Source organism: Dendrobium catenatum, unplaced genomic scaffold (assembly GCF_001605985.2).
Source record: "Dendrobium catenatum unplaced genomic scaffold, ASM160598v2 fragScaff_scaffold_134, whole genome shotgun sequence".
NCBI classification, from domain to species: domain Eukaryota; kingdom Viridiplantae; phylum Streptophyta; class Magnoliopsida; order Asparagales; family Orchidaceae; genus Dendrobium; species Dendrobium catenatum.
Window position 1 is genome coordinate 1153953 of NW_021318596.1, and position 12337 is coordinate 1166289.

Genomic DNA, 12337 nt, shown 5'->3' on the forward strand with positions numbered 1-12337 from the left:
CTAAGCCCCTCAAATCACTACTTTTCGGGTGTGTCCGAATCAACTCCCCCGCCGTTTTTTCTATCCAACATATGTTTCACTACCCTTAAAAGACCCTTTGTCCAGACGCTCCGCCACTCGACAGCAACAGCTCAAACTGCCCTGTCTCTTCGAAGGGAATGTACGAGCCTTTGAAAGCTCCCCAAATCTGACTTGGTATCACCAAAAGAGTTATTAGATAACAAGCCTTACCCTAATGGAGATCACACAAGTTTAATATCCCTTTGCTGTCTTCGTGTTAATTATTAGCGAAACCTTCAAATCCGCTACGTTTTCACGAAAGTGGATGTTACCTAGAATTTTACCTGTTTGAGAAGCTTCCGAGGTCGCCGTTTTGCACCTGTCCAAGGTTCCATATTGTGGAAATTGCTTCCCGAAAACAGCAAGTTTCAACACTGTTTTGAACAATAGAGTCCTTCTCGGAAGGCGCTGCCTGTGGTTGCTGTCCTAAAAGACCAAGCCTTTAAACCACCCGCATGTCGATCAATAGTCTCCAAGTTAGACTGTCGACCAAGCCGCTAAAGTGGGAAGTTGAGACCCTAAAATTATCAGGAGTTTTGGCAGTCACATTCAATGGATCCTCCGGTCAAGGCCCCTCTAAAACCAACATGTTTGGGGAGCGTAAATTTAATTTGAAAGGTCTTTCTAGGAGCTTTAGCATGTTTGCAGTCCTATAAAGACCTTTCGCCATCTAGAGCACACCGATAGGTGGTGCCACAGGACGGAAATCTCCAACCGGATTATTGATTACTTAAGGTAGAAAAGGAGGGAGAGAAGCTCGGGGAACAAGACACACTACTTTATGAATGACTGAGATTATTGTTTTATTTAAGTTAAGGTTAAAGTGAATGGAAGGAGGGCTAATTTATAATCTTTGTCCTGATTTGCTTCTTTGAAGTTTAATTTAAAAATTAGTATTAGATAATATATAAGGCCCTTAAAAATCTCCAACTGCCATCATACCCCTTTTTCTGCCCAAGAATAATTTTTGTGGTGGTTGTACAGATGTACATAGAGATAAAAACGATCATTAGCAAGGGATGCCGAGGGTTAGCGTCAGCCCCCTCACATCCTCACCTTGGGGCCGTCCTACTGGAGATGCATCGCAAACCACGGGGCGAAAACTGGCCCACTTTCTGCTCCATCTCTGGCTCCTCTCCGGACTGTGTTGGGTCTATCTGACCTGCTTCGTTGAGAAGTACGATGGATCGCAAGAGGATCACGAAAGGATTCAGCAGAAGCACCCGACGCAGCTGAATGGGCCGTCTCCTACACCCCCCGTGGCAGCTCACTACTCAACTCAATTCAAAGAAATAGGAAACTTTTTTTATCATACTCTCCCTGTAGAATCCAGTGGTTGCTTGCGGAAAAATCACCAAGGGATTGGAAACCGGATATAGCGGATGAACGGTCACCGCACGCGTTCTCACAAACCTTGCTACAGATAGGGCTCTTCTATCCTTATAAAAGGAAGAGTGTCGACCCATCTAGACACAAAGTACATATTACGGCGGTGCCCAAAAATATGGGTATCGGCAGAATCACGACGAACACGGACACTTCACTTTTCGGAGCAGACGTGAGCGAGAGTGGCAAAGTAGGGTCCATTCTGGGCTAAGTAAATTGGTGGGAAGGTAGACAGAATTCGATCCACCAGATGAAATCTGAGCCCTTGAAATTAGTGGTGGTGGTTTGATTTCAGTAGAGAATATTGTAGGAGAGCAAATCTCTAAGGAGCAAATCTCACAGAACATTTAATTCACGACACGATCCCCTCTATTAGCCCCCATAACATATGAGGGGTAAAACATTAGCGCGAGACTGAAATTGGAGTCCGGATGGGGCTCGACCCGAACCGGTTTGGGTCCGATTGGGTTCAATCAAATTTTAATTTCATGAAATTGAACTCGAAATCGGTGGCGCTGAATTGCTCGATATTGCAACCTCGCGACGAACGCTCGAGCGGGTTTGGAAATTGAGAGTTGAATTTGATTTTTAAAATTAAATTATACTATTGATTTTAATTGTAATTAAAGTCGGAGGGTTTGATTTGAGTCAATTTCGTCTGACGACCTTCGATCGAATCGATCGAGTCGAAATCTGTACGTTCAATCTCTCCTACCGTTGATCGGCCGGTGAAGTAGCAAGTGGTAAGTGGACCTTCTCTTATGACTCAACAAGATTGAAGTCATATGTTGAAAAGGTAAGTTGAGAAGATTCCATGCACTCTTAGCTTCGTTGCATAACACGTGACTCAACTCCGGGTCGATCATCCATGCTCCATTTACAAGGGGAGACACCTCCCGCGAGAGGGAGGGAAGAGGGGAAGGGAGGGGCCGGCGAGTTGTAAGGGGGGGGGGAGTCGGCTAGGGTTGGGAGGAAGCTAGGTTAGGTTAGGTGGAATAGAAATTGTTTTAAGTTTCAAATCTGAGATTATTCTCAGATTTAAGTAAAATTGGAGGGAAATTAAAGGGATTTGAAATTCAAATAGCATGACATTAAGTCCCTTAATGAAGCACTAAAGGAGAGGGGCCCACTAAGGGGGGCCGGCGGCATGTAGAGGAGGATTGGGAGTGAGGGGAAGAGAAGTTATGCGTTTCCTAATTCGCTCCGCCTAATTAATCATGAAAATTTCAAATCCGCTCAAATTCAAATTTGAAATTTGAAGTCTCATTGAAACTTTCCTAATTTGGCGTCGGACAAAATTGGAAACTTTCACTCATCAAAATTTTCAAATTTCAAAATTTGAAAATACTTGAGTTGGCGGCAAGGGTGCCGGCAATTAATGGGAGTGGGGGGGGGTGGTGGATGAAGGGGAGGCCGGCGGTTATGGGGATGGGCGGCGGGATGAATGGGAGGGACAGTTTTGGGGAGGTTTAGTTTGGGTGGTGAGGTTAGGAGGTGGTGATTGGTGGTGGGGAATGGCCGGCGGTGGACTTTGGGTGTAGGGGAAACAAGGGAAGAAGGATAAACCAAGAGCCACCGGTGGTGACTGTTGGGCACGACGGGTGGCCTCTCCTAAGCTCCACCAAACTCTCAAATCTCAAGCTCCACACAAAAAGCTTCAAGAAGACAAATTGCAGAAATTCTTTTCAATATCATTCATTAACCCTCAAAAGTATAAGATGAATGCTATAAATAGCCTAATACAATGACATAAAATAAAAGGACTCAAATACCCTCATGGGGCTACATGACTCAATCCCTCAAGCAAGGGTAAAAAGGGAAAATGCAGAAATAAAGTACATCAAAAATAAAATGACAATACTAAAATCAGAAATACATCGGGTAAATCATGGCCGTAGATCTACGGCCACATCGACGGTAGACTTTCTAACTGATGTCCCCATCAAAAGCTCTTAATAGTAAAAATAATTGATGGTGAAATCAAAATGTGCTAGAAAATATCAATAATAATAAGCTTTGTTATAAAAATTAGTTTCGATGTAAAATCTCAAAAAATTGGGAAATATATAGAGGGGCCCGTAGGAATTTAAGAAAGTAATATGCGATGCAAAGAATTTAACCTTTGGTTATTTATATAATAAATTAGATATTAAGGAGGGTGAAAGATATATGTATAAGTTAGCCAAGCAAAAAGATATGTGAAGGATCTAGTTGAAATGAAGTGCATTCGGGATGAATATCAAAAAGTGTTTTTCTTAGGCGAGGATATTCAACATAGGTGGATGAGACATTTCAATAAACTTTTTAATGAATATATGATAATATAATTGACTTTAGTGATTTTAGCATCCTAAATAAAAATATAGATTTTTATTTTTATGGTCGTATTAGTAAAACTAAAGTTAGAGAGACTTAAAAAAATGAAGTGTAAAAAAATAGTGGGACTTGATGATATTCCAATAGAGGTATGACAATGCTTAGGAGATCAATGAATTTCTTGGCTTATTAAACTTTTTAATATTATTTTGAAGACGAAAAAGATGTTAGATGAGTGAAGGAGTGTGTTGGTTCCTATTTTTAAGAATAAAAGTAATGCACAAGAGTGTGTGGATTATAGAAGAATTAAATTAATTGGTCATACATGAAAATTATAAGAGAGTAATTGAGCATATGTTACGATGTGATACTAATGTTTCTCAAAACAAGTTTGGATTCATGCGGGGTAGTTCTACTATGGAGCTATATATTTGTTGAGAGGTTTGACGGAGAAGTATAGAGAGAGTAAGGAGAATCTACATATGATATTTATTGATTTAGAGAAGAAAGGAGTTAATAATGCTTATATTCAAGTTAATAAGGATATGTATATATAAGTTGTTACTTGTGTTCAAACTTCAAACACAACGTGGTTTGACCAAGCATTTTCCTATTTCAGTTGGATTACATCAAGGATTAGCTTTAAGCCCATATCTTTTTGCTTTAGTCATGAATGTTCTTACTAGACATTGCAAGAGGGTGTACTTTGGTGTATGTTATTTGCTGATGATATTTTTGTTGTTGATAAGATTAGAGAGAGAGAGAGAGAGAGAGAGAGATTTGACGTAAAACTTGAATTATGGAGGTCTACCTTAGAGTCTGAAGGCTTTCATTTGAGTAGATCTAAAATTGAATACTTGGAGTGTGATTTTAGTAGTAATAGATCTAGTGGTGAGATTATAACATTGAGTGATCATGTCATTAAAAAGAGTACATTTTAGATATTTCAAGTCTATTGTTCAAAGCAATGGTGAAATATATGGGGATATTATTAGTAGAATTAAAGTTGGATGCTTGAAGTGGATGAATGCATCGGGCCTATTGTGTGATATCCCTCAAACTTAAGAAAAAAACATGAGAAATTCAGCAACGAATAAGATAAGTAGTAAAATATAGAAGACATTAATGAAACTATAAGATGATTTTAATACACATGATATAGAAATTTTCTTTGTTATATAATATTGAAGATAAGTATAATTAAATCCCTCAATGAGGAAAATTAAGATTAAGACCTTGTTCCTTACAAGTATCAAAATTCTGGTAAAAAATAAAACAATTTTCTGGATCTTCTTGTTGTTGCACTTTATGGCATCTAAAACTGGCTTTCCTCTTTGCCATATTCTAGCCCATGCAGACACCGTTGATAGGTTCACTAAAACCGTTGCAGTAAATAAATAAATAAATAAATAAACAAATAAATAAATAAATAAATAAATAAATAAATATATATATATATATATATAAAATTGGGACTTGGCTAATGATGCTGATGATGAAGATGGTGAGTCAACTCTAATGCTATATCATTTATCATGAACTGTTCCAATTCTTTTATGTAGCATTTAATTTAAAAACTCCTAGCTCTTTTGTTGCTTTTGTTATCCCATGAATACTATTTTTCTTTTCAAAATTGGATTTTTGATCAATTTTGAGGATAATCTCCCTACATATCACATTTCGACAGTCCAAATTTTGTCTGAATGGCACCATTCTATTCCAATAACATGCATATGTTGATATTTCTGGTTCCCAATTTTTTGTGTTTTCAAAATGAACACATTATCCTTAAGATTTTCAAATCTACCTCAATATGCCATAGAGTGCTAATACTGTTTATTTTGGTTTGAGACATCGCTAAACTTTTGAAGATTCTTCTGGCTTGGTCTATTACCTCCAATCATAAGTAAACTAAAGGTCTGTTGGTTTGCTCTTAATAATATACCAACCACTTTCTCCATTTAACAATGATTACTTCGTTCAGCAAATGGATTAATTCTTTTAGCAACTATTGACTTAAATATTATATGTAGCACATGCCCGTGGAGATTACGAGGGGTAGGATGAAGTTACAAGGGAAATGGAGATTTAATTAATCAGATATCTTCTTTTCTTATTTAGAACCCAGTGATTGTTTCACTTTATTAGGTTAAATCCTATTCTGGTTTAATAATTGATCTACTCTATCAGGTTTTATGCTGTTATTTGTGCTTCTATTTTTTGCAGTTTGCGTCTTCATGCCATTTGGCCACCTTGATTGCGTGAAACTCCTTTCATTGATGGAATAGGTGTCCCTACCATGAATGAATAGTGATGAATCTCCTTAGCTTTCTATCATATGTTATTGGCTCCTCTAATATCAGTTATTTCAAAATTCAAAAACTGGACTTCACAATGATTACGAATGCGATGAAAAACATTTAAAAAATTGGTTTAAATCAAAGTGCTGGGATGTCAACAACTATCTAAACTCCATATGAATATGTTGAAATTTTGAACAATTTTACAGGTATTGGCTGTTTATACTGGACAAAATGGATTGTTACATGGTGGAAGTCAAGTAAGGCCTTGGTTATTTATTGACTCATCTACAATTGATCCTCACACTTCAAGAAAGCTATCAATGAACATTTTTCAGTGTCTTCTGAAAGAGAAAAAAGGTTCTTTGTGATGTGGCAGTCTTCTGATTCACTATCAATACAATTAATTTCTGTATCTACTGCATTCTTTTCTCCTTTGCAAGGCAAAATATTTATCTGTGATATGGCCTTATTACTTCAACTGTTTCATTGGCTGATAAGTAGTATTACTTAGGATACTATTTCTTGAATATATGATGTACAACATAACAATTGATAATTGTCGACTGTTCGTTTCAAAAACCAAAGAGAACAAAAATGATGCTTGCCAAAAGGACACTTAATTTGGACGATTCGATCAATGAAAGACGATGAAACTGAAATAAAAGAAGGGGAATTTACATACATATCATTTTATTTCATGTTATTTACATATCTAACACCTAAAACTTTAATATTACATACATACCATCCATAGAACAAATATAAGTGCATGAAATGAAATATTAAAGTTTATGGGGTGGTAAGAATGAAATATAAAAGTGATATATTTGATATTAAAATTTTATATGAGTGGTAGGAATGTAATATTAAATGAAATAATTTGGTATGTATGTAAAAAAAAAGCTTACGCTCAGTTTCGATTCTAATTCATCTCTTTCACACAACCCTCTCGTTCATCTTCCTCGTGCCACTGACTGTTTCGCGTAAAACTGAACCCCAACCTCCCGTTCGACTGCAGCCAATGCACGTTTCCGCGACACCTAGTGCGATTCCGTCTTCACTTGCATGAATCTCGCTTGAAGCATCCTTGTCCGACCGGCCCTAGTACGCGAACCCAGTCTCCTTTTGCATCTCCCCCTTTCGCGCACGATAAATTACCCAACAAATCGCTTGTGTGCTCCTGTCTATCGATCTCAATCCAGAGCCTGCACAATTTTTTCCTCTGCCCTCGTCACCTTCGATTTCAAACATAAGCGTTCTGATCTGTGAGTACTCTGTTCACTCAAGAGGAAACAACAATTCAAACTGCTTGTTGTGCTACAGTGATTCAAACTGCTTGTTGTGCTTCACGATCCCTCCAACCGAATGTATTGGGCTAAATAATTAAAATAAGATTGTTGTATGATTAAATAAACTTCTTATTTTGGCAATAAAGCAAGTAATTCAATTTCAAGACCCTGCTCCATTGATCTTTGATCTAGGCGGGATGAATTTTAAAATTGAAGGTCCTACGTTGTTGATCTTTGATCTGGGTGGGATGATTTCTATTTCGAAGGTTCCGCGCCATCGTATCTTTGATTCGGGCATGTAGAATCAACTGTAAAGGCCATCTCAACCTCACTTTGCGGGGAGGGGATGCCGGAAGGTTGCCAGCTTTTTGATGAAATTTATATTTTTAAATACTAAGCTAAATAAAATTATAAAACAAGCTGGTAATTCAATTTCAATACCCTGTGTCATTGATCTTTGATCTTGGAGGGATGAATTTTAAAATTGAAGGCTTTATGCCATTGATCTTTGATCCAGATAGGATGATTTCTATTTTGAAGACCTCGTGCGGTTGTATATTTAATCTGGGGGTAGAAACCACGACAAGTGTTGTCCCGACCTCCTCTCATAGGGAGGGGACGCTGGGAGGTTGCCGAATTTCTAGGAGATATGGGAGAGTAATTTGAGAACTCTAGTAATCTAATAATTAATTCATTAATTTAAAGCAAATTTAAAATCTCATTTAATCAATTAAATAATTGATATATCAATATTAAAATAAATTTAAAATTCATCAACTAATTAACTTACCAATCACTTATAAAATTCATTTAATTAATTAATCAATTTAAAGATAGGAGTAGTAAGGATTTAGTTCAAGTGAAGTGTATTAAAGATGAAGATCAAAAAATACTTTTCTTAGAAGATGATATTCAACAAAGATAGATGAGATATTTTGCTAAACTTTTTAATGAAGATTGTGAAAATAAGATTGACTATAGTGACCTTAGCACCCTAGATGAAAATAAAGATTTATATTTTTATCGGCGTATTAGTAAAACTGAAGTTAGAGAGTCTTTAAAGAAAATGAAGGGTGGAAAAGCTGTTGGACCTGATGATATTCCAATAGAGGTGTGGAAATGCTTAGGAGATGAAGGAATTTCATGGCTTACTAAACTTTTTAATACTATTTTGAAGACTAAGAAGATGCCAGATGAGTGGAGAATGAGTGTGTTAATTCATATTTTTAAGAATAAAGGTGATGTACAAGATTGTGCGAATTATAGAGGTATTAAGTTAATGTGTCATACTTTAAAACTATGGGAGCGAGTTTTGGAGCATAGGTTGCGGCGTGATACTAATGTTTCTCAAAATCAATTTGGATTCATGCCGGGTAGGTCGACTATGGAAGCCATACATTTATTAAGAGGTTTGATGGAGAAATATAGAGAAAATAAGGAGGATCTACATATGATATTTATTGATTTAGAAAAAGCATATGATAAAGTTCCAAGAGAAGTGCTATGGAGAGTTCTTGAAAAGAAAGGAGTCAATAATGCTTATATTCAAATCATTAAAGATATGTATGCAGGAGCTATTACTTGTGTTCAAACACAAGGTGGATTGACCAAGTATTTCCCTATTTCGGTTGGGCTACATCAAGGATCAGCCTTAAGCCCATATCTTTTTACTTTAGTCATGGATGTTCTCACTAGACATTTGCAAGAGGATATACCTTGGTGTATGCTTTTTGCTGATGATATTCTTCTTGTTGATAAGACTAGAGAGGGAGTTGAAGGTAAACTTGAATTATGGAGGTCAACCTTAGAGTCTAAAGACTTTCTCTTGAGTAAATCTAAAACGGAATATATGGAGTGTAATTTTAGTAGTAATAGACCTAGTGAGGGGATTGTGACTTTGAGCGATCAAGTCATTAATAAGAGTACACGTTTTAGATATCTTGGATCTATTGTTCAGAGTGATGGTGAAATAGATGGGGATATTATCAGCAGAATTCAAGTTGGATGGTTGAAGTGGAGGAATGCATCGGGCTTGTTATGTGATAGAAATGTACCCCTCAAACTTAAGGGAAAATTCTATAAGATGGTAGTGAGGCCTGCAATGCTATATGGTGCCGAATGTTGGCCTTTAAAAGAGAAGCATAATACTAAGTTAAGTGTGACAGAGATGAGGATGCTCAGGTGGATGAGTGGCTTTACCCTTAGAGATAGGATACGAAATGAGCATATACGTGAAAAGGTTGGAGTAGCTCCAGTAGAAGATAAGATTAGAGAGAGTCGCCTTAGATGGTTTGGTCACATAAAACGACGGCCTTGCGATGACCCGGTTAGGAGAGTAGAGGTATTAGATTTGACTTATGTTAAGAAAGGTAGGGGTGGACCTAAAAAGACTTGGTTAGAAAATATTAGGAATGACCTTTCTTTATTAGATTTAAACGAGAATTTGACTTTTAATAGGACACAATGGAGAAAAAGGATTCATGTAGCCGACCCCACGTAGTGGGATAAAGGCTTGATGTTGTTGTTGTTGTTGAATTAATCAATTTAAAATCTCCAATTTAATTAATAAAAATGAAATTAAAAATTAGATCTATTAATCAGTTTTAAAATAACTTTAAAATTTAATTAATTGAGCAATTGAAAAATCACTTTAAAATTTAATTAATTAATTAAATAATAAACAACTTTAAAAATAAACCAACCAAATTGAGCAACTTAAAAATCAAATTAAAATTTCATTTAATTAACTGAACAATTCATTAAATTAAACTATTAATCAATTGATTTACTTAATTAATCGATTTTAAAAATAAATGTCATTTAATTAATTAACCAATTAAAAATCCCTATAATTTAATTAATTAAAGCATTATAAAATGAAATAAAAAAATGCAATAAAAAGAAAAGTGTTTACACTAAACAAACCTAAAACAAATTCACACTAAATAAACTCAACTCCTAAAACTAAAACTCCAAATTCCCAAAGAAAGAAACTAAAAAAAAACTCTAGCTCCTATGTAAGCTCCAAGGCAATACGAGCTCTTGTAAACAAACAAATAAAAATCAGTACTGTAAACAAAATTGCAATGCGAGAAAAAGAACAAGTACTGTAAAGAAAACTATGATGCATGAAAAAGAATATGTACTGTAAACAAAATTACGGTGCAAGAAAAAGACCAAGTACTGTGAACAAAACTATGGTGCAAGAAAAAAAAGGTATTGTAAACAAAATTGCAATGCAAGAAAAGGAACAAGTATTGTAAACAAAATTATGTTACAAGAAAGAGAACAAGTATGGTAAAAAAATTGGAGCTAATAGATGTAAACCTCAAACCACAATAAATTTGTAACTTACATTTAACCACTTTAGTTTATTTGAGATCTTTGAGAGGAGGCAACTCATGGCTGCTAATCAGATTCCCTGGACACTACAATCAATGATTGCTAGCATTGGTAGACTTAAACCTTTGGTATTCCCGGGATGATGGAACCATAAGATTTTGATCGGGTCTACCTCCATCCCCCAACAAACGGGACTAAAATACCTAAAATTATTCATCCTTAATCGAGAGTTATCTCTTACGTGGTAAGAGGGATAATTAACTATAAGGGCTTACGCTCATAAAAAGTCAGAATCCATATCTAATTAAACCCTGATCCAATTATAAGGGAAAATTTGGTTAATTACAATCTTCCTTAAAGAAAATGGAATCCTAAGTCTGCATATTGGGATTTATGCCGAAGCGCCATTTTTCTTGAGCAAACAATAATTAACTAAGGAATGTACCCATCTTCCAGTGTTCATTTGCGCATTTATTTATGATAATCAACATTCCTGTCATTCCTCAAGCTAATGATCTGAAAGTCCAAATCAACGAACTTTGTACGTTGATGTACAACCATCCTTTCCTTAACACAGAGTTTGGCTGCTGTTTCCATGTGCCTGTGGCCTGAACATGTTCTTATGTGTTAGTTTGTTTATTCTTTAATTATCTAAATAGCTTACCCTCTTTTGACGGTACTTATAGTTGGTTATCAATTCCACTTCTATGACGAGGCAATTTCTATTCTCTTTAGTCTTTTATCGCTATTTTATATGTTCGTATGATCCATTCGAACAGGGAATGCTGATAGCCCATTCATGTTGGATGCTCCTGTTTCTGGAGGCGTTCCAGGTGCTGCAGCTGCGACTCTTACTTTCATGGTATAGCCTGATTTTTTTTTTTTTTTTGTACTAAAATTTTCTTATTTACAGATTCTTAAACAAGTCATCATTTTTTGTCCAATATATGTAGTTACACATAGAATGTACATGCTTTATTTATTTATTTCTCATTGTTTTCCTGTTGGAAAACTGTAAATTATTAGAATGCATCGATTGAGGTTATATCAAATTTCTTAATGTTAGTTCCAGTGCAATTAATTTTTCAATGCTAAATATCTTGTATAGGTTGGAGGAATAGAGGATGCTTACCTTGCTGCGAAGCCACTGTTTCTTGCAATGGGTAAAAACACTGTTTATTGTGGTGGGCCTGGAAATGGTGCTGTAAGTTAATCCTTGCCTCTTCAATAATTTTCTTCGATGAAAATCATGTTAGAATTTTATGGAGAGGCACATTAAAGTAATTGATGGAGAGGGGGAAGGAAGATCTCGCCATACACAATTTAGATGCACAACTTGAATCTTAATAGCTCTTAATTAGCCTTACAAACAATTAGATTTCATTCATCATCCAATAATTATTGAAAACACATCAGGGTTTCTATTTATAAAAATATGGTTACAAGGATAAGGCCAAACATTTAAAAGAAAATATAATCTTATTCAATTTTAACAACCATTCAGATTTAAACCTAATATTATTTAAAAGAGGATAAATTAACTTAATTAAATTAAATTAAATTAAAAAAAATACTTAATTAAGTAAATGAAACCAAAAAATATGAAAGATTTGGCCATAAAAAATGTTCTGAAAGGCTTGG

The 12337-nt window shown here is 35.6% G+C and overlaps 1 protein-coding gene across 2 annotated transcripts in view; it reads left to right on the plus strand.

The window, feature by feature from the left end:
* LOC110111413 (probable 3-hydroxyisobutyrate dehydrogenase, mitochondrial) overlaps positions 1-12337 on the plus strand; it is a 38836-nt gene that overhangs the window by 3241 nt on the left and 23258 nt on the right. For both annotated transcript variants that reach the window (XM_028700577.1, XM_020843278.2), the window contains exons 4-6: positions 6272-6422; positions 11476-11558; positions 11805-11900. In XM_028700577.1, coding sequence (XP_028556410.1) covers positions 6272-6422; positions 11476-11558; positions 11805-11900 — 330 coding nt within the window. The remainder of the gene's footprint in view (positions 1-6271; positions 6423-11475; positions 11559-11804; positions 11901-12337) is intronic.